We start from the raw sequence: 20,210 nt of genomic DNA on the forward strand, positions 1-20,210 counted from the left end.
CAACGAACCGACCCATCAGCACCAATACTGTACTCAAACTGAACGCCGCATTCACCATCAACCCATGCAGCCAGTTACCTTACAACAACTGCAACAAAGCGTCGTTGACACTTAACATTCCTCGGAGGTTCATCCGAAGTCTCTTCAACAGCATGGGTAGAAGCTGTACTACTGGAGGTCACACTCGTTATTATTCCATCAGAAAAACAATTCCCAAAAGGCGTGGCTGTTGAACCAGATTAAATGAGTTCTCCCATTTCCATTCATTCAGAAGAATCAGCACGATATGAGCTTTTAATTGATTTATGGTCTTTTTGTGTAAGAGATATATGTTTTAATAAAGTCAAACGGCTCTTACTCATTTGCAGTTTATACTATATCTCCCATTCGCGTTTCTTTTGGAATTCAGTATACAGAGTGCCCCAGAAGTCGTGCACCATCCAGGTTGAGGTTGAATGCTTGAGCTACAGAGCGGTGTGTTGCCCCATCTCTTCCAAACATAAAAACCAATTCAACTCTTTCTTGTACTGTTAGTTTATTAGCCATAATTAACTCTGAAAGAGAGCAAAAATTTTAAAATCATTATTAAATCTGAAAGACAGAAAAAAATGAAAATCAGGATGGTGCACGACTTCTGGGACACCCTATATACAAATGGAAATGATTTCGTGTCCGGGCTGTAACTTCAACTGTTTTCTGTGTAGAGTTTTAATTTTTGGTGGATACATACATACACAGATACTGGTGTGTCGCGACTCACATTTGTTCATTTCCGCGGTTGTCATAGTAAACGGGCAGCTGTTTTCCTTACATATACTATATAAATAGACATGATTTCTTGTCCGGGCTACAACTGTCTTCCCCACAAAGTTTTCATTTGTGGCATAGACACATTTGTCCACTTGCGCGGTTGTCATGGTAACCACATACCTATCATCAACACCCATGAAGATTCCCCTGAGGGGTTCTACTCACCATAATGCTGCTTGTATTCTATTATACATTTCAAACAAATGCATTTGTTGGTGCACCTGAACTCTTGTTCACAACTTTCATCATCATCCCTTAAGTTGAAATATCACCGCATTATAAGCATAAGTCTCTCTGAACCACCAACAAGGAAAACAGAAAAAAATGACTACGGTATGCACATATACAATCTTTATTCATGGTTTATATCACACTTCATGGCATCGTAGAATGTACAAACTCTTGTATCTTGTAACTCTTAAAAAAATACCCCTCCATGCAAACACCCCTCCCCTAACACACATCACCCAAACCCAGTCGTACGTCACACAAAATATCTGATGACAGGTCATAAACAAGTTAGTTGTTAATGAAATGTGCTTAATTGTTGCAATGTCCTCTCGAAGTACAAACGAAAAACCACTAAAGAAACCCCTAAAAAAGACCTTCAAAGACAAGAAATTTGCCCACTATCGCCTTGTGGGTTACTTACAGAATGATAAACCATGTGTGCAGCTACGTGGTTTAAGAACAATATTACATTTAAATAAATGACCACTTCGTGCACCCTCGGGCATGTTGGATTGCTAGCACAGAAGTCCCACGGTATCTCCTGAAGTGCGCATTTCATTTCACTGGGTGAACTGGAGCAATTCGTTTGTTGGCCATCCAATATGGTCGCGAGTGCAGGTTATGTACAAGGGTGACCCCAGTATTCTACGAGTCTCTGATGCTGTAATTATACATATCTGGAAGTAACTGGGCATGTATGTCCTATAGCGATGATAGAAAGTGTTAAAAGGATCTGACCGAATAACATAAGCAAAAAGTTTATGATTTTACGAGTGTGTACTAGAACAAATTGTTTGATCCAAGAAAGTCAAGTTTGCCAAATTATGTAGACCCACAGAATTAATATTGCCTAGTGCATCCTTTTAATTCACTCACGCAACCGAATGATAACTGAACCCTCTTATGTTTGTCAGTATTAGCTATGGAACTATGACAAACACACATTTTCAGTGAAGTCCCAAAATGGAATGAAGCTTTGACTGCTTTTTTTTTCTTTTCGTCCCTGAAATCAGATTACAGTGGCGCAAGTTCCCGCTCAAAATGTTCGGCCAAGTAAGGAATGAATTTGATTGACTGAGAATCTTCTCCGCTCACTATACCCTCGCGTGACTCTATGGAGATCAGGAACTCGCCGTCATTGTGGATTTCCAGATTAAGTAGCGTGGGTTCAGCTGTGTTTTGAGTGACATAGTCCCTCTCCGCTTCGTATTTCTGGGGACAAAGAAACCGGAGCAAGTCAATTTTGGTCAAACAGTTCGTGGGATAATAAGCTGACGGGGATAATGATTAAACCTGATCAACATTATCATTACTACATTATTGTGGCTCCTCAATCAACCAAGGTACCATCTGTACATTATCAGGAACCTATATAGTCCTTGTTCATCTGTAAGTTATCCCAATCGATCTGTATGTCAAATCCAATACTCTTATATAAGGTCGGTCTACCATTGGTATAAGTCTACAGAAAAGGACGTCGAATCAAGTCCATTTCCATTCCGCCGTTGACAGCTGATCCGGGCTATAAGTGAGAAAATATATTAAACGTCTTGAATTTGATTTATTTCAGTGGATGTGGGGACATTATATTGATAATCGAATGTTAATCTAAAATACCACAATGGGCCTACCTTGGATTTGAGCAGGGTACCCTCCGGATATAAGGCATGATTTCTGCTTGGCCCCCCGCAGCAGATGAACTGAAACTTGTCGATGGGTGGAGGGTACACTCGGGATGCTTTGAAGATTGCTGTGGGGAGAAGTGAAAGTTATGAAGAGTCGCGCACAGTGGTGTTTGTCTTAACTCGAAAACGGATGTATGTGAGATACAATCTCAAGAAATCAGATTTTCTGCCATGTTGCCTGTTGCTTATTTACGTGATATGGAGTAACATCTTCACTTAACCTGGCAAACGGTACCTAAGTTCATATCGGAACTGCGGTTTCAATACACAAGTAAGTAAAGGTATCGACTTTCTACCTAAGATACGAAAGCAATATAATTCAGGATCTACGGTATAGAGAGTAAAACCGGCGGACGGACTGGTAACTGTTACCTGGGATTAAGATATACATCTTATCTATCGGTTTATCTTAATCCGATATATTGCTTGTGCTGGTACTTCAGATCTAGTTAGCGACAAGTCATTATTAACAGCGACTACTGTATCTGACTTTGGTGAGACTGGTACGCGATAATCCACATAATCCACAAAAACTGCTGCTATTCAGGATAACAGACGTTCATACTGAGGTGGCGAAAACCGAGTGCAGGACCTATATACAAGCTGAATCGAAGTGCTGGGAGCAGACAGGCAAACAACAATCCCAACAATGAAATAATAAACAAAAATCCAGGTATAGCAACTTACTGTTGAAGGCGTCTGGTTTGCCGTCATAGCACACCTGTCCGTTCTGCCTCACACACAGGTAACAATCCCCGGTCGGGCCGGCAACACGGAACTGGAGGTACATGATGATTACCGGGATCTCGGCAGGCTCCTCCTGGGCCCGTTCCAGGAGATCGTCCCACTGATCCCTGCTCGTGATCGCTGTAGACTGTACAGGTGGAACAGAGTGAATGAGAGGTATAATATAGACAGTGATAGATACAGAGCGTAACTAGAGGTACATGACGATTAACGGGATCTCGGCAAGCTCCTCCTGAGCCCGTTCCAGGAGATCGTCCCACTGATCCCTGCTCATGATCGCTGTAGACTGTACAGGTGGAACAGAGTGAATGAGAGGTATAATATAGACAGTGATAGATACAGAGCGTAACTAGAGGTACCTGACGATTAACGGGATCTCGGCAAGCTCCTCCTGAGCCCGTTCCAGGAGATCGTCCCACTGATCCCTGCTCGTGATCGCTGTAGACTGTACAGGTGGAACAGAGTGAATGAGAGGTATAATATAGACAGTGATAGGTACAGAGCGTAACTAGAGGTACATGACGATTACCGGGATCTCGGCAGGCTCCTCCTGGGCCTGTTCCAGAAGATCGTCCCACTAATCCCTGCTCGTGATCGCTGTAGACTGTACAGGTGGAACAGAGTGAATGAGAGGTATAGTATAGACAGTGATAGGTACAGAGCGTAACTAGAGGTACATGACGATTACCGGGATCTCGGCAGGCTCCTCCTGGGCCTGTTCCAGGAGATCGTCCCACTGATCCCTGCTCGTGATCGCTGTAGACTGTACAGATGGAACAGAGTGAATGAGAGGTATAGTATAGACAGTGATAGGTACAGAGCGTAACTAGAGGTACATGACGATTACCGGGATCTCGGCAAGCTCCTCCTGAGCCCGTTCCAGGAGATCGCCCCACTGATCCCTGCTCGTGATCGCGAGAATTTTTGTTTTGTTTTTTCGGTTGTTTTCAGGAACCTGGAGTACCCGGAGTAAACTGCTGCCCATCAGCAGGTACCAGGTAAACCTCTTGACATGAAGTCACAGCCGCACCAACGAGACTTGAATTAAAAGATACATAAAAAAAAAAACTATAAAAGGAAGAGAGAAAAGTCGGAAAATTAGAACAGCTTTTTTGAGGCATATTTTCTCTTAGTGGTCGGAGTTGTAACGATTACCTTTAGACTAATGGCTACCTCGTCGACATCCACTGGGCCCTGCTCAGTCACGGGTGGATTCTCCACCTGCGTCTCCTTCAGGGTTCCGTCAGAATTGGGTTCTTCCACGGATTTGGAACCCAAAATGGACGAAAAGTACGCAATGACATTGCCCATTCTGTAAAAAAAAAAGCAGATTCTGTCAGTCATCATGGCTCTGCTATACTCTTGCCATGCACTTGTTCAGCAATTTAATCTGTTAACTGCTTGATTCATTGATTGGTTTATTTATTCCTTAATTTCATTGGTGTTTAACGCCCTATCGATATATTTTTGGCTTATATAACGGCACTTTTCGGCCATTTGAACCTACATGTAACGTACATGCCATTTAACATGTGGTTTATACATGGATAACAGGGTTAAAACGATGAAGAGTAAAGATGCAGTATTATTAATATGTAATATTGCAGTTCTTGTTTCAGTGGAAATTTATCAGCATTAGCATATGTTCATATATGTTTAATGTCGATAAAGCAATATTATCTTTGTCTCCGGTTCACCCTTGAATTTTTAAAACGACGACAAAGGAAACGATTATGGACTATAAAAGACGAGCAGGTGAGTAAAGCCAGATCCGTGAGGACAGTGTGATCATTGGCGAGTGGTCACACGTAACCCTTCGAAATCCGACCTTTGGTCATATTGCCTCAATTAGGGTTTTTTTTAAACTGTTCATGCAAATGCTTAATTACGGGGGTCCCAGAATTAGAATAATTAGGGTACTCACATATTAGTTTCGATTTTTGTTAATTCTTGTCCAGGTTTCAAGGATTTCAATGTTTGTCCACATTCCCAAACTCCATACGGAAAGTTCGGTGGGTGGGGGGGGGGGGGGGGGGGGGGGCAGGGGGTATATGGCGGATTGTTGTTAATGAATGTCACTTGTTAATTATGACGTTTGATTTCATCGTTGATTACATAAAGTTTTGTAGTAATAGGAGGAATTTCGGTGCGCATATATGCCAACATGAGCTACTTTTGTAGGTGTGATATATTGAAATGACGTTTGATTACATCATCAATCATGTTTGGCGTTGTGATAGAGGAATTTCGGTAGATATGTACCGGTATCTAAGCAGAAGTGTGTATATACAGGGTGCTCCTGACCCACAGGTACTAAGGCTGTACGTGACATACTATATACTCCGTGGGTAGAGGGGCAATGACGTACGCGTGGAGATCATATTCAATATCAACCCTCTCAAGATTAACCTTCCCAGAGCCGATATTCCCTGTATATAGATCAGAGACACGTGGAGATAGGCGAGATGGCGGGGTTGGGGTGCAGGAGCCTATATATTAACGTCAGAAGTGGTGTGCTTAATATGTCAGGTATCACGGATAGAATGATTCCGGCTAATTTAGAATTTGGAACAACCTGAGTAACTGTTCGGCTACAAGCAAAAATACTGAATGAAGCGTCACAACTATACATAAAGACATGCATGCAACCGCGAAGTCACGAATGGACTACATACATTAGTGCCACACAATATATATACGAGTGACCACACATTCCCGAATCGGGCTTAAAGACATATACTCAAATGGGGCTTATAAAAGCTGATCTGTACTCTCTTCTTTGGCACTCAGTATAACAGGGTGAGGTCGTATACTGGGGCTGGATGAGGTGTCAAGTGGTGTCTTCGGCATGGTGTTTTGGTGCGGCAGCACGATATAGTCTTTAAAGACACTAGGTCGTGCAGTGTGTGTGTGTATCGAGCATACACCACACGTACTGCTTGTAGCATGTTGGTGTGCGACTGAGAATTTGTGCAATGACAATGCCCCATGGCTCACCATGAAAAATGCCACAGACACTACAATTTCCTCAACATCCCCACATAACAATATTGCATGGAAGTATGTAGTATAGCATTGGCATGGGAATATTTGGAGAGTGTAATATGCGAACTGAACTAATACAAAATGGAAGCTATGCTTTTGTTTAATTCCCATAATGTTAATGTTATTCCCATTTACGGAAGACCATCCGACTGTACTCAAAGGCAATTAAAAGATTGTTGAACTGCATGCATGAGTACTGATATTATAGCAACGTGACTTAGAATACTTTCGAATATACGCATTTTACTTTTGCACAACAAGGAGATTTTATCTACATAAAGCCTTACATCTTACAGACAGGTGTGGCTTCATGCATTGAAAACTTATAGGACATCGTGCAAACGGATATACAGGACATCAGTCGACATTTATCTCTGGTCACAGAGATGGAATGTAGATATACATGCAGCCTAAATACCGAAAGCAGCGGAGCGCAATAATAATTTAATAGCGTGTGTGATTCGGGACGATACTGCACACATATCTAGTTTAGACATCTGTTAAGATTTGCACTTAATCAGATACGTGCCAGCGATCACTATATACAGAATCCTGTGGAAGTTTGCCACACTATTTTGCAGCTATGTATTCATATAAGACCAAGGCGTATAAATACAGTCCTAACACTGTATATTGTTATAGTGGCCTATACACGGACTAGATTCTGTTCCAGGACTTGATTTATTTGGCGGAGTAATACATTCTTGTCCGTGACCTTTGACTTAATACGTGTTAACCTACACCAGACAGGCCACAGGGCAATATTCTGGAAAATTCTTCAGCAAGGACATAGTTAAAATCAAATTTCATCCATCACATAGACCATTCCTGGCTATGTGGTATTAAGCGTCTCTCTCGCTGCAGCCGTATGCCTAGGACCTATAATACGTTGCATTCAACTTCCACCAAGATCACTTCAGAGCCATAGGGATCTCCGTGTAACAATAAATATGGCAAGACCCAGAAGCTCTCGCGAGTCTTCCGCTGGTGGACTATCACTTATCGCCTTCCCACAAACTGCTACTCTTATATTCTGGCATGGCCCAGTGACTTTCGCAAGTCTTCCGCGGGTTGAATATCGCTTATCGCCTTCCACCAAACTTTTACTCTTATGTTCTGGCATGACCCAGTGGCTCTCGCGAGCCTTCCGTGAGTTGAACATCTCTTATCGATTTCCCACAAACTGTTACTCCTATGTTCTGGCACGACCTATGCAGTGGCTCTCGCAAGCCTTCCGCGAGTTGAATATCCCTTATTGCCTTCCAACAAACAGTTACGGTGTTCTGGCATGACACAGTGGCTCTCGCGAGTCTTCCGCGGGTTGAATAACGCTTATTACCTTACCACAAACTGTTCTCTTATGCTATTGCAAGTCTTCCGCGGGTTGAATATCCCTTATCGATTTCCCACAAACTGTTACTCCTATGTTCTGGCACGACCTATGCAGTGGCTCTCGCAAGCCTTCCGCGAGTTGAATATCCCTTATTGCCTTCCAACAAACAGTTACGGTGTTCTGGCATGACACAGTGGCTCTCGCGAGTCTTCCGCGGGTTGAATAACGCTTATTACCTTACCACAAACTGTTCTCTTATGCTATTGCAAGTCTTCCGCGGGTTGAATATCCCTTATCGATTTCCCACAAACTGTTACTCCTATGTTCTGGCACGACCTATGCAGAAGCTCTCGCAAGTCTTCCGCGGGTTGAATATCGCTTATTGCCTTCCCACAAAATGTCACTTTTATATTCTGGCATGGCCCAGTAGCTCCCGCGGAACTTCCGCGGGTCGAATATTTCCCACAAACTGTTCTCTTATGCTCTGGCACGACCCAGTGGCTCTCGCAAGTCTTCCGCGGGTTGAATATCGTTTATTGCCTTCCCACAAAATGTTACTGTGTTCTGGCATGGCCCAGTAGCTCTCGATAGTCTTTCGCTGGTTGAATATCGCTAACTGCCTTCTCACAAAGTGTTACTTTTATATTCTGGCATGACCCAGTAGCTCTCGCGAGTGGACTATCACATATCGCGTTCCCACAAACTGTGACTCTTATATTCTGGCATGACCCAGTAGCTCTCGCAAGTCTTCCGTGAGTTGAATATCGCTTACTGCCTTCTCACAAACTGTTCTCTTATGCTCTGGCACGTTCTAGTGGCTCTCGCAAGTCTTCCTCGGGTTGAATATCGCTTATTGCCTTCCCACAAACTGTTACTGTGTTCTGACATGGCCCAGTAGCTCTCGCGAGTGGACTATCACTTATCGCGTTCCCACAAACTGTGACTCTTATATTCTGGCATGACCCAGTAGCTCTTGCGAGTCTTCCACGGGTTGAATATCGCTTACTGCCTTCTCACAAAATGTTACTTTTATATTCTGGCATGACTCAGTAGCTCTCGCGAGTCTTCCGCGGGTTGAATATCGCTCACTGCCTTCTCACAAAATGTTACGTTTATATTCTGGCATGACCCAGTAGCTCTCGCGAGTGGACTATCACTTATCGCGTTCCCACAAACTGTGACTCTTATATTCTGGCATGACACAGTAGCACTCGCGCGTCTTCCGGTGGTGGAATACCGCTTGTGAAATGAAGTCGTATACTTCGGATACTCTCTGGCCCCTTATAACCTGCCCACACCCACCCACTCCCACCCCCACGACTACTATACGAAACTGATTGATTGATACATTTATGATTAATATCATATTCATGACTATTTATATCAAATATAAATACTTATGACTTTTCAGTCCTATCCCAGCTAATTTAGATATCATTAAAAATGAAAGTGGGGCATATAGAGAAAAACGGATTGCCCAGAGTAAACAAAGCACAAAGGACCTGGTTTGACAAAGCGAAGAATCGGCCCCAGATAGGTACATGTGACATAAAAAAAGCTGCAAGTTTCAAAATCCCGGCACATTTCTGTAATTTCATGAATTAGAAGTATAACACTCGGTCAAAACGTCAATAAAAGTTTCATGGCCATAAAAGATACCGTTGATGAGTAATTAACCGCCAAAAAGTCATTCTCGTTCAAAGTGATGATTATCGCCCGAAATAAAGCGCTGTGTTTTAGTTTACCATATGAAGACCGACGTTAACCAGAAAAATATTTTACCGAAACAAAAACGGTATATATCTGCATCCATAAGTACGTGTTTGAGCGCAAACTCCCCTATATGTGAGACCAGAAAGAAATTTAAATTCCCAGTGAGATAAACACTCACTGTACTTCCTGAGATGATATGATATATTATGTCGCGTGATACTGTATAATACCAGCTGAAATCTTGTATGCGATAACCTATATAATCGCCATAGCGGTGCAGTATATACGGGCACATATGCACCTGGTGTGTTAGGTGCACGACACCTACCTATATACTCCTTATGAGCTCGGCGTGCGCTGTAAAGTTTATGCGATCAACTTCAGATTGTGATGGACGAGTGGTCAGAACATAGCTAGCTAGTCAGCGAACCTGCCTGGGGTCAATTCCGAATTAGGTAAAGCATAAAACATTAAAACTGAAAATTTTGCCACATAGTATGGTTTCCGTGATTTTTTTACTCTGCATAAGGATGTAAGGCGAGTCACAAATGGTCGGCGTGCTATGAGGTAGGGTTTATTGGTTTGAAAATGGGTCACCAATACAAAGGTTTACCATTATGATATGAAAATATTAAAATTTTACCTCAGTCGATAAAAGCAATTAAGTAGTTTAATTTATCGACAACAACACGTGGACACAACAATACACGAGACTGGATTCACGCGAGGGACGGGGCAGGGCCTCAACAAATATACATATATTATTACAGCTGCCTACAAACGAACCCATGCCACTTAGATAACGGTTAGCGTGATTCTTGAATTGACAAATGCTTTAATCTGTCAGGTACTAATGACTTTCACCTCTCAAATTGAATTTTGCACATGCATCATGTTTAGTAATATTATGTTGATGTCTTTTTCAGTCATGCGTAATGTCACTGAATCAGTAGATTTTATCCGTGTGCTAAAATGTTTTCGTGAATATATAAACTACATGACTGAACGAATACAGAGTATATATATATACATATATATATATATATATATATATATATTATATATATATATATATATATATATATAATATATATATATTATATATATATATATACGCCAATATTAATACCTTCTGAGTTATGCACAAACATATTTTTCGTCAGTTAACAATGGATTCTATATAACTGTAAACCTTTGTTTTTAAATCCCTAACAGCCAGGCCAGCATAAACAAATGGCATGCATAATGAGCACGATGATATGAAATGTCTATGTAATAATGCTGTAATTCACCAGTGTCGGATATATTGTTATCACTATATGCCAGTGATAATCATGGTCCCTTTTTATGAAATGACACACACTCAAACCCGACCTCTGCTCAAACACTTCACGATGGGAATACAGTATACGGCATACATAAAACACCAATAAATAAAACATACGTCATATCAAATAGAGATGTCTCATATGCCCTTGTATGCAATACTATGCATACACACATGTACAGCACTAACGTTAGCTTTTGTGGGCACCCTCATACACACAGCATAGCTGACACGTATAAAGACATATTATACACATGAGTCTTGGTTCGCGTCGCACTAGGCAATACTAAGTATGTTTGATGATGATGGTATTATTAATATCCTAATATGTATCGATATATATTATTGTTGACAAATATATACTGGAGCAAACAAACAAGTCAATTGCCCGTTATACAGATTTACCCATGTGTCAATGATGTTCACCAAGTACAAGAAGGGCTAACATATAACCAGTAAAAAAATATAAGCGGGGACAACACATGTTAATAATTGACACGTGTAGACAGGCGCCACTATGGACGAGAGTTTAACTGTAAATGGTTAAAACGCGGGAGTACATGTATGTACAGAGCAGGTGATGATATACCATACAACTGCATTTACGAAACGTACATACTGTATGTATCTATATGGTATTTACAGGGGTTCACTGCCTGGCATTTGGAGTGTCAGCCTGATACACGCAATTCGTTACATATGATTTGTCGCCGTGGCTTAAACAGAGGTACGTGTCATGCACTATGTCCAAGGCAGCAAATTTATTTATTTATTTATTTATTTATTTCATTAGTGTTTAACAATTTGTCAGTTGCACATGTATATATGCCAGATTTATGGGTGGGAGGAAACCGTAGTACCCATCAGAGTAAATCACGGCACTATAGCGAGAGCTGGATTCGAGCATGTGACCTCACTGATCTTTGGCCTACGGTCGCGAGACCAACGTCCCAGATGCCTGAGCCAGCGAGGGTCCCTAAACGCATGGCAACAGAAACCATCAAGATCGAGCTAATGTACAGCAACCATTTAGGCCACATACCTGACCACGCGCCCCTACGAGCATGACTTCCGCTCGGGCATGTGCCGATCCGATGGGCTAACAGTTGTTCGTGAAATCATGAACTGAGTTCAACAAACCCTCATATCAACATCTTCAGAATGAATACTTCGACATATTGATTCCCTCTTCAATAGCGCATTTAGGCCCCTCTACACCTGTCCGCGTGCCACAACGAGTACTGATTCCGTCAGTTCGTAGGCAGAATACTGATCCGATTGTGTAACAGTTGTTCAGGAATTCATGATCTGAATTTAACTAACCCTTATATCAGCACCTTCAGAATGAACATTTCGGCATTTTGATTTCCTGATTAATAGCGGTGGTGGGCAAAAGGTACACAAATAACATTTATAGCTATTGTGTGTATACTGTATATCTATAACACACTGTAAAACAGGTGCGTTCTCCTAGGACTGGGGTACACGTACATATTGCACAACCTGTGTTGCATACAGAGATGTATAGTCTCAATTGTCCAGTATGAACAGTGATACATAAAAGTAAAGTAACGATAAAAACACTGCCAAGTTACCGAGTTCACCTTACCTTCAGTGTCGTGGCAAGATTACACTGTCGCTCTGCGACTGCGGGAGTAACTTCAATTCCCCTATACGGAACTGGTGACCTTTCGCTTGTCTCTTTCCCTGAACCGATGTGTCCTGACCGGGCGGAGTTGACACAGCGATGATCCGTCACAGCGTCCGAGAGAAGCCCGCTGTGAACGATAGACACATGAACCGTACACACATCCTGTTGAATCGCGAGCTCCGATTAACCCAGGTGCGATTCCGCTTCAGTAAAAATCGATACCGGGTTATTTATAGCTCCGATAGTCCGGCGAAAAGATATATCTAAGAAAGAAGAAGCATTAAAATGTAATGTTTGCTGTAGTTTATTATCGGAACGCTGAGTTAGCCCCTGTTAAAAATTCACAATAAAAAGGTGTGGCATGTAACATGCATAGTGAACAGAATATGCACCTGAAAGTCTGTATATTTGTATAGGTATCAGAGAATGGCTGGTACCCATGTGCATGTTCTTCCCACAATGTCTTTAAATTGACTGGCGTGCAGGGTTTGAGTTCGAATCCACTCCTGGACAACCTGGTCTTTCTTAAAATCATCTTTCTGGTGTTATATCAATAGGAAAAATTTCGAACCAATAAAGTCTAATACCCTGATGGAAATGTTTTGATTATAACTTTAAGCAAGGTCAATGGTCTGAGTTTAAATCTTTAACATGGAAGACTCCTCGGCTGTGATCTACACCTAATCCCATATTAAAAGATCACAGCTCAGATCTTTGGCTACGTTTTACTGAACTTCTTGAATCAGTTTTAGGCGCTTTTTTGGTTGACCACTTGCATTATGGGAATTTAGCGAAGACAACAGCACAAGCGACTTAACCAACAATCCATTCACAGTGTGCTGTGTATGTTCATTGTATAGAAAAGAGAAATAATTAAACAAGATGGAAATCCTCAATCAAATAAAAAAAAAACACAAGTGAATCAATGAATCTATTTCTGTTACCTGGAATGTAAATACTTCTGTTAAGGCAAAAGGCACCTAGTTATCCATGCTTACTGATTCACCTTTTGGTCGATAACTGATCCATATGTTTATAAGACTTGACTGTGTACATAAGAGGGTCGAGTTCCTCTACAGCTGCCATATATAGGTTACTATAAAACATAACGCTTGAGACGTAAATATATATCCGATAATACAACATGAGTCTGTATACTTACCGCGTCTTGAGTGAGTTACGTTAAGGGTGTCTAGCGCCTGGGTAGGTCTTATCATAGAATACCGATACTGTATAGTCCTGTACTTTTGTCTCTGTGGAAACACCCAAGTGTCACGCGGGCAGTGGAAATATTTATATGTCTGTTGTCACCAGAAGTTTTATGAATCATAGACCAGACTTCTCTACAGCATAAGAAGGCCAATACAATAGACATGTGGACGACACGTGTACTCGCACACAGACCCGTAAATACAGCAATGTCCGGGTGGAGTCCATGCAGAATGACCGTGCTTTGATTGTATGTAGACAGGTATTCACACTGATATATTTAAACCTGGGCATGCGCATGCCATTGCGCAGTCATTGTTGGATCTGTCTTGCCATTAAAAGGCTATTGATGTTATAACTGAATTATTTGAGTGCAGGTGTTAAACAGATTAATTCACAGTAGGGTTTATGTAGCCTGCTACTCAAGTGAAATTCTAAACTGGTAGCGAGCTGCTGAACGTATATAAGCTGGTGGCTCTAACTGATATCAGTATAATAAAAAGGTCCACGAGAGTGATATCCGTATTTTGGACCGCCTTAGATGACTGATTGGATGATTGCTTGATTGGTAAATATGTTAAGCATTAGTTGGTTTGGTGAAACTTTGGACGCCCTTGTTAGTTAGCTGGCTGGTTGGTAAGATAGTGACTGTGCATAGAGTGGTAGACGTTCCAACTTGTAAAATTTTGGACAGCCTGGCTGTTTGTTTTTGGACAGCCTGGCTGTTTGTTTTTGGACAGCCTGGCTGTTGTTTTTGGACAGCCCGGTTGGTTGATCGGCTGATTGGGTGACTAATGCTAACTGAAGTGTTTGATGGGTGTTCTTTGAAACTTCTGGCCAGACTGGTTGGCTCGTTTATTGATTGGTTGGTAATAGTGCCAGAAGTGGGTATATGAGTGTTTGGTAAACTTTTAGACAGAGTAAGTGACTTCTTCGTTGGTTGGGTGGTGACTGTCCTGACACTGCTCGTGGTGGGAGTTTTCGTAAAATTTCGTAACATCTTGTTAACTTTTAGGTGCCCTGGTTGGTTGGCTGGATGGCGATTTTTCTGGCGAACTATTGCTTCGGGGATGTTTTCGTAAATTTTTTGACAGCCTATTGGCTGGGTGGGAACAGTGCTATCAGTGATTTGTTGGGTGTTCTTATAAACTTTTAGGCAAACTGGTTGGTTAGATTGTGATTTTGCTAACTGTTGTTGTTTCAGATGGTTGGTGGTTTGCATAAGTTTCAGTTGGTGAGTTGTTTGGACCGTGTTTCATTTGGCTAGTGGTTGGTTTCATATAGTAAATGGATAAGTGTTGCTTGGGGCTATGTGGGTTTTTCTGCATTATTGTAGATGGTAGTTGTGTTTTTATGGGTTGATGAAGGTTGGTCTACATGATTGGTTCATTTGTGTTTCATATAAACATGCGTGTTCGTATAAACACGTTTGCTTACAGGTGGTTGGTGAAGGTTGATCCACACAATTGGTTTATTTGTGCATTAGTTCGTATAAACACGTTTGCTTACACTTGGTTGGTGAAAGGTTGATCGACATAATTGGTTCATATATATTATAAGTTCGTATAAACACCTTTGCTTAACAGACTACCAAAGGAAGTCTGTATTGCGCATGCCTTGCAGGTACTGAAACGACGTTAAATTCATCGAAAAGTAATAAATAAATAAAAAAAATCCCGTGTTTGTTATACTAAGGCAGGTTTACTCAGTTACAAGGCTGGGCTTCATCATACAGTAAACTGAAATGAACATAATATGGAAGTGCAAAACTTACGTGTATTTGTTTCACTTACATGTGGTTTGAAACGGAAATGTCTGAGACAAGATACACAAGTACGTATGTATACCTAACGGATATCCGTAGAGTTTAGTTTATAATACACACCCTGTAGGGGGATACAGTATGACGTGGGCAGCAATATACACTCTTCACTAAAACAATAAACGAGAAGTCCTCTAGGCCCAGTGGCGCACTTCTTCATTTTTATAATACAAGCCATAAAATCTACATCTAAAGAAAAAAAATCAGATCACAATGATGATTTCACCCTATATTAGTGGTATTTCAGCCATCATTTGGTGCGGGCGTTGTTTCACATGAGAGTTAATCTTTTCGCCTGACAGATACATGTATAGTACATTACCGTATATTTGGTCTATAGAGAGAATAGAGCTATAGAGAGGTGTTTTACCCCGTATTAAAGCAGATTTCACTGATACGATCGGAATAATGGATTTTAGGCAACCAGATTGTATGGAGTAAACCACCGCTCTCCGCCACGTACCTGATAAACCTCCTCACTTAGAGCTGCAACTGAACAAACGAGAGCTCATTAACAGTCTACACTTCTGTAATTTTATTCATTTGATTATTCATTATTTCACACCATATGATCTTACGGATGTTCACTTTAATGGTGGTCATTTTCATTGGTGACGAAAACTGGAGTGACGATCCTGGGTAAAACATCAACCTTTGGCAAGTTACTGACATACTTTTCCACGGTTGATGCACAAACTTGTACCGGTAAGGGTGACTGATTCGCCACTGTATCTGTCATATTCTAATATACAGTATATTCTAAGAGATAGATATAGTATGCCCACATACCTGTCAATCTGAAATGAATAAATACTTCCCGTGCATATGTACGCAATCGTAGACAGGTTATCGCGGCTTGCTGATATCATCCCATACACTCCTGTGAATGCACATACGTAAACCTCCCATACACAAGCAAAGCAACAGCTGCACTGTTCAATCTGTATTACACGTGAGTAACTTCCGTAAGTAACACCGCGCTTTGCTGGGGTGCAGCGAACACTCTTGTGTACCTACAGGGCGGGCTAGCTGTCTTAGGGAGGTTGTATATACGTCATCTCGGCCAAACAATACCCGCTTTCTTCCAGACGAGGGGGTCATCGCCGACAGACAAGAGCCTGTCCCTCGGGGGTGGGGTTTTATCTCTTACAGCGGGCCGTCTGGATTTGGTCATTGGGTTGTTTAGGTGTAGGCCTGGCTACCTTCCGGCAGTCCGAAATATACAATACCAGGATACACAGAGTCGGGCACGCGCGCGCCCCGTCATTTGGGGATACAGTCGGCGATATTATTTCCTCGTGTGGACGAGTGGGAGAGAAGACAGAAGCGTGCGTGAATGCCCCCCACAACAGGAATACAGACGGCTCCTCACTGATCTGCTTTATATCAACCCGACAGATCTCTTTTTACCCATTCCTCAAAACTCCAGCTCTCAATGACCACTGAACGTGTGTCTGTATAGACAATGTAGAGTCATATTTCACCAATTAGCGCGGCTTCTAAGAATGGGTGTAAAATATGATATGAAAATATTTTCACGCATAGTTTTCAGTTGTCTGCAAGATGAACATTACTTCATATTTTAACTGTCTTCTACTGGAAGAGTGAGTGAGTGAGTGCTTGGGGTTTAACGTCGTACTCAACAATTTTTCAGTCATATGACGACGAAGGAATCCTTAGGGTGCATGTACGTGAAATGTGCCTCCTTGATGCAGGACGGATTTCCACCGCTCTTTTATTTAGTGCTGCATCACTGAGACGACTTACCGAAGGCAAGTAAGCCGCCCCGCCCGAGCCATTATACTGATACGGGTCAACCAGTCGTTGCACTATCCCCTTCATGCCGAACGCCAAGCGAGGAAGTTACAACTTCCTCTTTTAAAGTCTTAGGTGTGACTCGATCAAGGATTGATCCTGGATCTACCGGTCCCGAAGCGGACGCTCTACCAACTGTGCTATCCGGGGCGGTTCTACTTGAAGATAGAGCCCCATTCTATAAAGCTGTGACATCGCAACTAATGTCACAAACAAACTCGAGCGAAAGCGGCGGTTCCGGGGTTCGATCCTGAGACGCGTCGTTCGGATCTGACCACACAAACGGTCCAACTAGACTTGTTAATTATTTTTTGCTACCAAGGCTCTGCATGTCGGCGAGGAATCTCAGAAGATTCCCTGATCTGAGCGAACCTGGGATTGGACCCACATTTTGGTAAAGGTAAACAGCTATGTATGTACGGTTGGGTTTTTACAGCGTACTTAACACTTTTTCAGTCATATGACGACGAAGAGTCATCAGGTTTGCGTACATATACTGTATTCTTGTGGCACGGCGAGTTTATGCCGCCAAAGTGCTGCGTAACTGAAGTATATCATGCCGAAGAAACATGACATCCGGCCCAGTCACATTACACTGACACTGGGCCTGTTTCCTTGCTTCAAATTTTTAATTGCTCGATCACCAAGCGAGGCAGTAACAAGTGCCATTTTCAAAATCTTTGGCATGACTTGATCCGGGTTTCATTCTACGTCTCCTGACTTTAGATAAGCATGTATATTTGACTAACGTTTAGCCCCGTGCTAAAGAATTTTTCACTCATTTGACAACGGCCAGATTTTGTGGATGCAAGAATCCGCAGAGCCCGCGCCGTGTATAACCAGCGCCAGGTGCTTGTATATGACAAATCTCTTACAGCTGCAGCCAAAACACCGAGAGCTGGAATCGAGCACGCGGCCTTGGCTGGCCAAAGGCCTGATAGTCGCAGCGAGCCAAGGATTAAATCGTATTAGCCAACGAGTGGTTTCTGGTACAAATAAACACCCTGTTTTGGTTAAGCAATACAGCCGTATATTCTGCTATATATAATGCTGGCACACATACATTTTACCCTTTACATCCCATATATATATTGAAACTAGAAGCATGATCGCAAACAGCTTTGAAACATATCAGCTTATACCCTTCTTTACACTTCCAACGTGGGCTTCCCAAGTTTCTACTGATTTTTGCCAAGCATTATGTATACAGACAACATGACGCTCCTTTCATATGTCATGTTTACCAGTTCTCAGGGTTTTCAGCGCGTAAATCGTGTCAGCAGACTAATGAGGGGCATGTGGTCTACTTCTGCGTCCAGTCACGTGACTACATGCACGTGCACTCGGCGTAAAACGCAGCAGGTAAAGAAGATATATTTTCTAACCGTATTCCACCGGTTATACCCGAGTGACGATTTTTGTCAGATATTATACTGTCGCCGCTGCACAAGTTTTGCTTTATATGCTGTGCGTCTTTAATTATGGTCTTATATTATATAAATACCCAAATAAGGAAGGCACCTTTATTTAACTTTGTACACATGCTTTGTTTGCAGTCGGATAATAAACTCAACTGGCAAATATAGTAAGTTTTTGCAGTCGTTTTGTAACTAAACATTAACGGTTTTACCACATTTTCCACATTCCATTCATTTTTCTAAGGGCTAGGTCAACTTTGTGCGCTATAAAGTTAATCGGTGATTTAAAATTTTTTCTATCTTTCCCGCCTAAAATGATTCGGGTCCAAGCTGTTGTCGACATTCAAATTTCCTACCACTACGATGAAGTTTTGTGGACAAGCTAAGAACTACTTTACTTTGGGTCGGGTGTAACTCGAGTTGTCGGATTCGGACTGTCAAACGCTAAAATAAAACTCTGCATTGCGCGGTAAAATGTACCCCGTTGTAGATCGTTTGAAAGTCCTGTTAGACACTGCACGAGTCAACAGGCCTTGATTTTGAACGTTTAATATCGGTGCCTGTACAGCCCTACGGCTTCTACGTAACGAACCTTTGTGAATGAAAGTAAAAGAAGCACTAGAGATAGATTCGAACCCGTCATCTCTTTGACCAAGCCGATGACCTGCATCTCTTAGACTATATAAGCTAACTCATTTTATGGGTAAAGACCTGCAGAGACCTCACGCACAAGAAAGAATAAATCAATCCTATCGCCATATGATCTTTTTTGTTCATACTACAAAGGGTCTTTTATTCCGTTCAGTACGTCAGAGCTGTCAGGGTCGAAAATCGAGGTGGCAAATCACCTCTACGTGAAAGGTTAAAATCTATTTCGTACGAATCGTACGGCAATCTATGTATTCAGCTCTACACAGCGTGGCAGCTACGCAAACGTGCGCGGTCCTTGGTGAAAAAAAAGACAATTTCAAGAATTTTGTCTCGCGAAATCCCACGAGAAAGAAGGTAGGACTATTGAAGGGAATCGCTGGGCTTATGTTGTTTATGGTGACCATCTTGGCGACATTTGCCACACATTTTTTTGTCAAGCCCATAAACTTACACAAGTAGAACTCGTTTCATTTGTTTTAGCATTCTGTAACAAGAGTGAAATTAACGATTATAGAAGAAAAATTAGCCTCCATTTCACTGGACAACCTTCTTGGGTTTCGTATCTGTCCAACAAACTGCACTATCGAGAGATTTAAGTTTTAAAGCATTCATCATATTTTATAAGAGAGCCCAAATCCTGGAAATCACCTGATCTCCAAAGCGTGGGTTGAAACAAAATGACCACCCCATGTTGAAGGATAGTGAAACAGGCCCACGTTTGCCACGACGTCAGCTAGCAGCAAGCCCATGGTT

At 41.9% G+C, this 20,210-nt stretch overlaps 1 protein-coding gene and 1 long non-coding RNA gene across 3 annotated transcripts; both read right to left on the bottom strand.

Moving 5' to 3' along the window:
- Window positions 1-1,139: 1,139 nt before the first annotated feature.
- Window positions 1,140-3,599, bottom strand: LOC135480166 (uncharacterized). Its single transcript, XM_064759930.1, has 3 exons — window positions 3,414-3,599; window positions 2,673-2,791; window positions 1,140-2,253 (listed from the first exon to the last, which is right to left on the bottom strand). The coding sequence occupies exons 1-3, from the start codon at window positions 3,514-3,516 to the stop codon at window positions 2,056-2,058; spliced, it is 420 nt and encodes a 139-aa protein (XP_064616000.1). The 5' UTR covers window positions 3,517-3,599; the 3' UTR covers window positions 1,140-2,055.
- Window positions 3,600-4,164: 565 nt separating this feature from the next.
- LOC135480578 (uncharacterized) lies at window positions 4,165-16,725 on the bottom strand. 2 transcript variants are annotated; one of them, XR_010445946.1, is made up of 3 exons: window positions 16,363-16,725; window positions 12,501-12,805; window positions 4,165-4,785 (listed from the first exon to the last, which is right to left on the bottom strand). It is a non-coding gene; the product is annotated as an uncharacterized LOC135480578 (long non-coding RNA). The 2 variants fall into 2 exon arrangements; XR_010445945.1 differs by lacking the exon at window positions 16,363-16,725 and adding an exon at window positions 13,705-15,830 and having other exon boundaries at window positions 4,167-4,785.
- Window positions 16,726-20,210: the final 3,485 nt, after the last annotated feature.

Source organism: Liolophura sinensis, chromosome 13 (genome assembly GCF_032854445.1).
Source record: "Liolophura sinensis isolate JHLJ2023 chromosome 13, CUHK_Ljap_v2, whole genome shotgun sequence".
Lineage (NCBI taxonomy): Eukaryota > Metazoa > Mollusca > Polyplacophora > Chitonida > Chitonidae > Liolophura > Liolophura sinensis.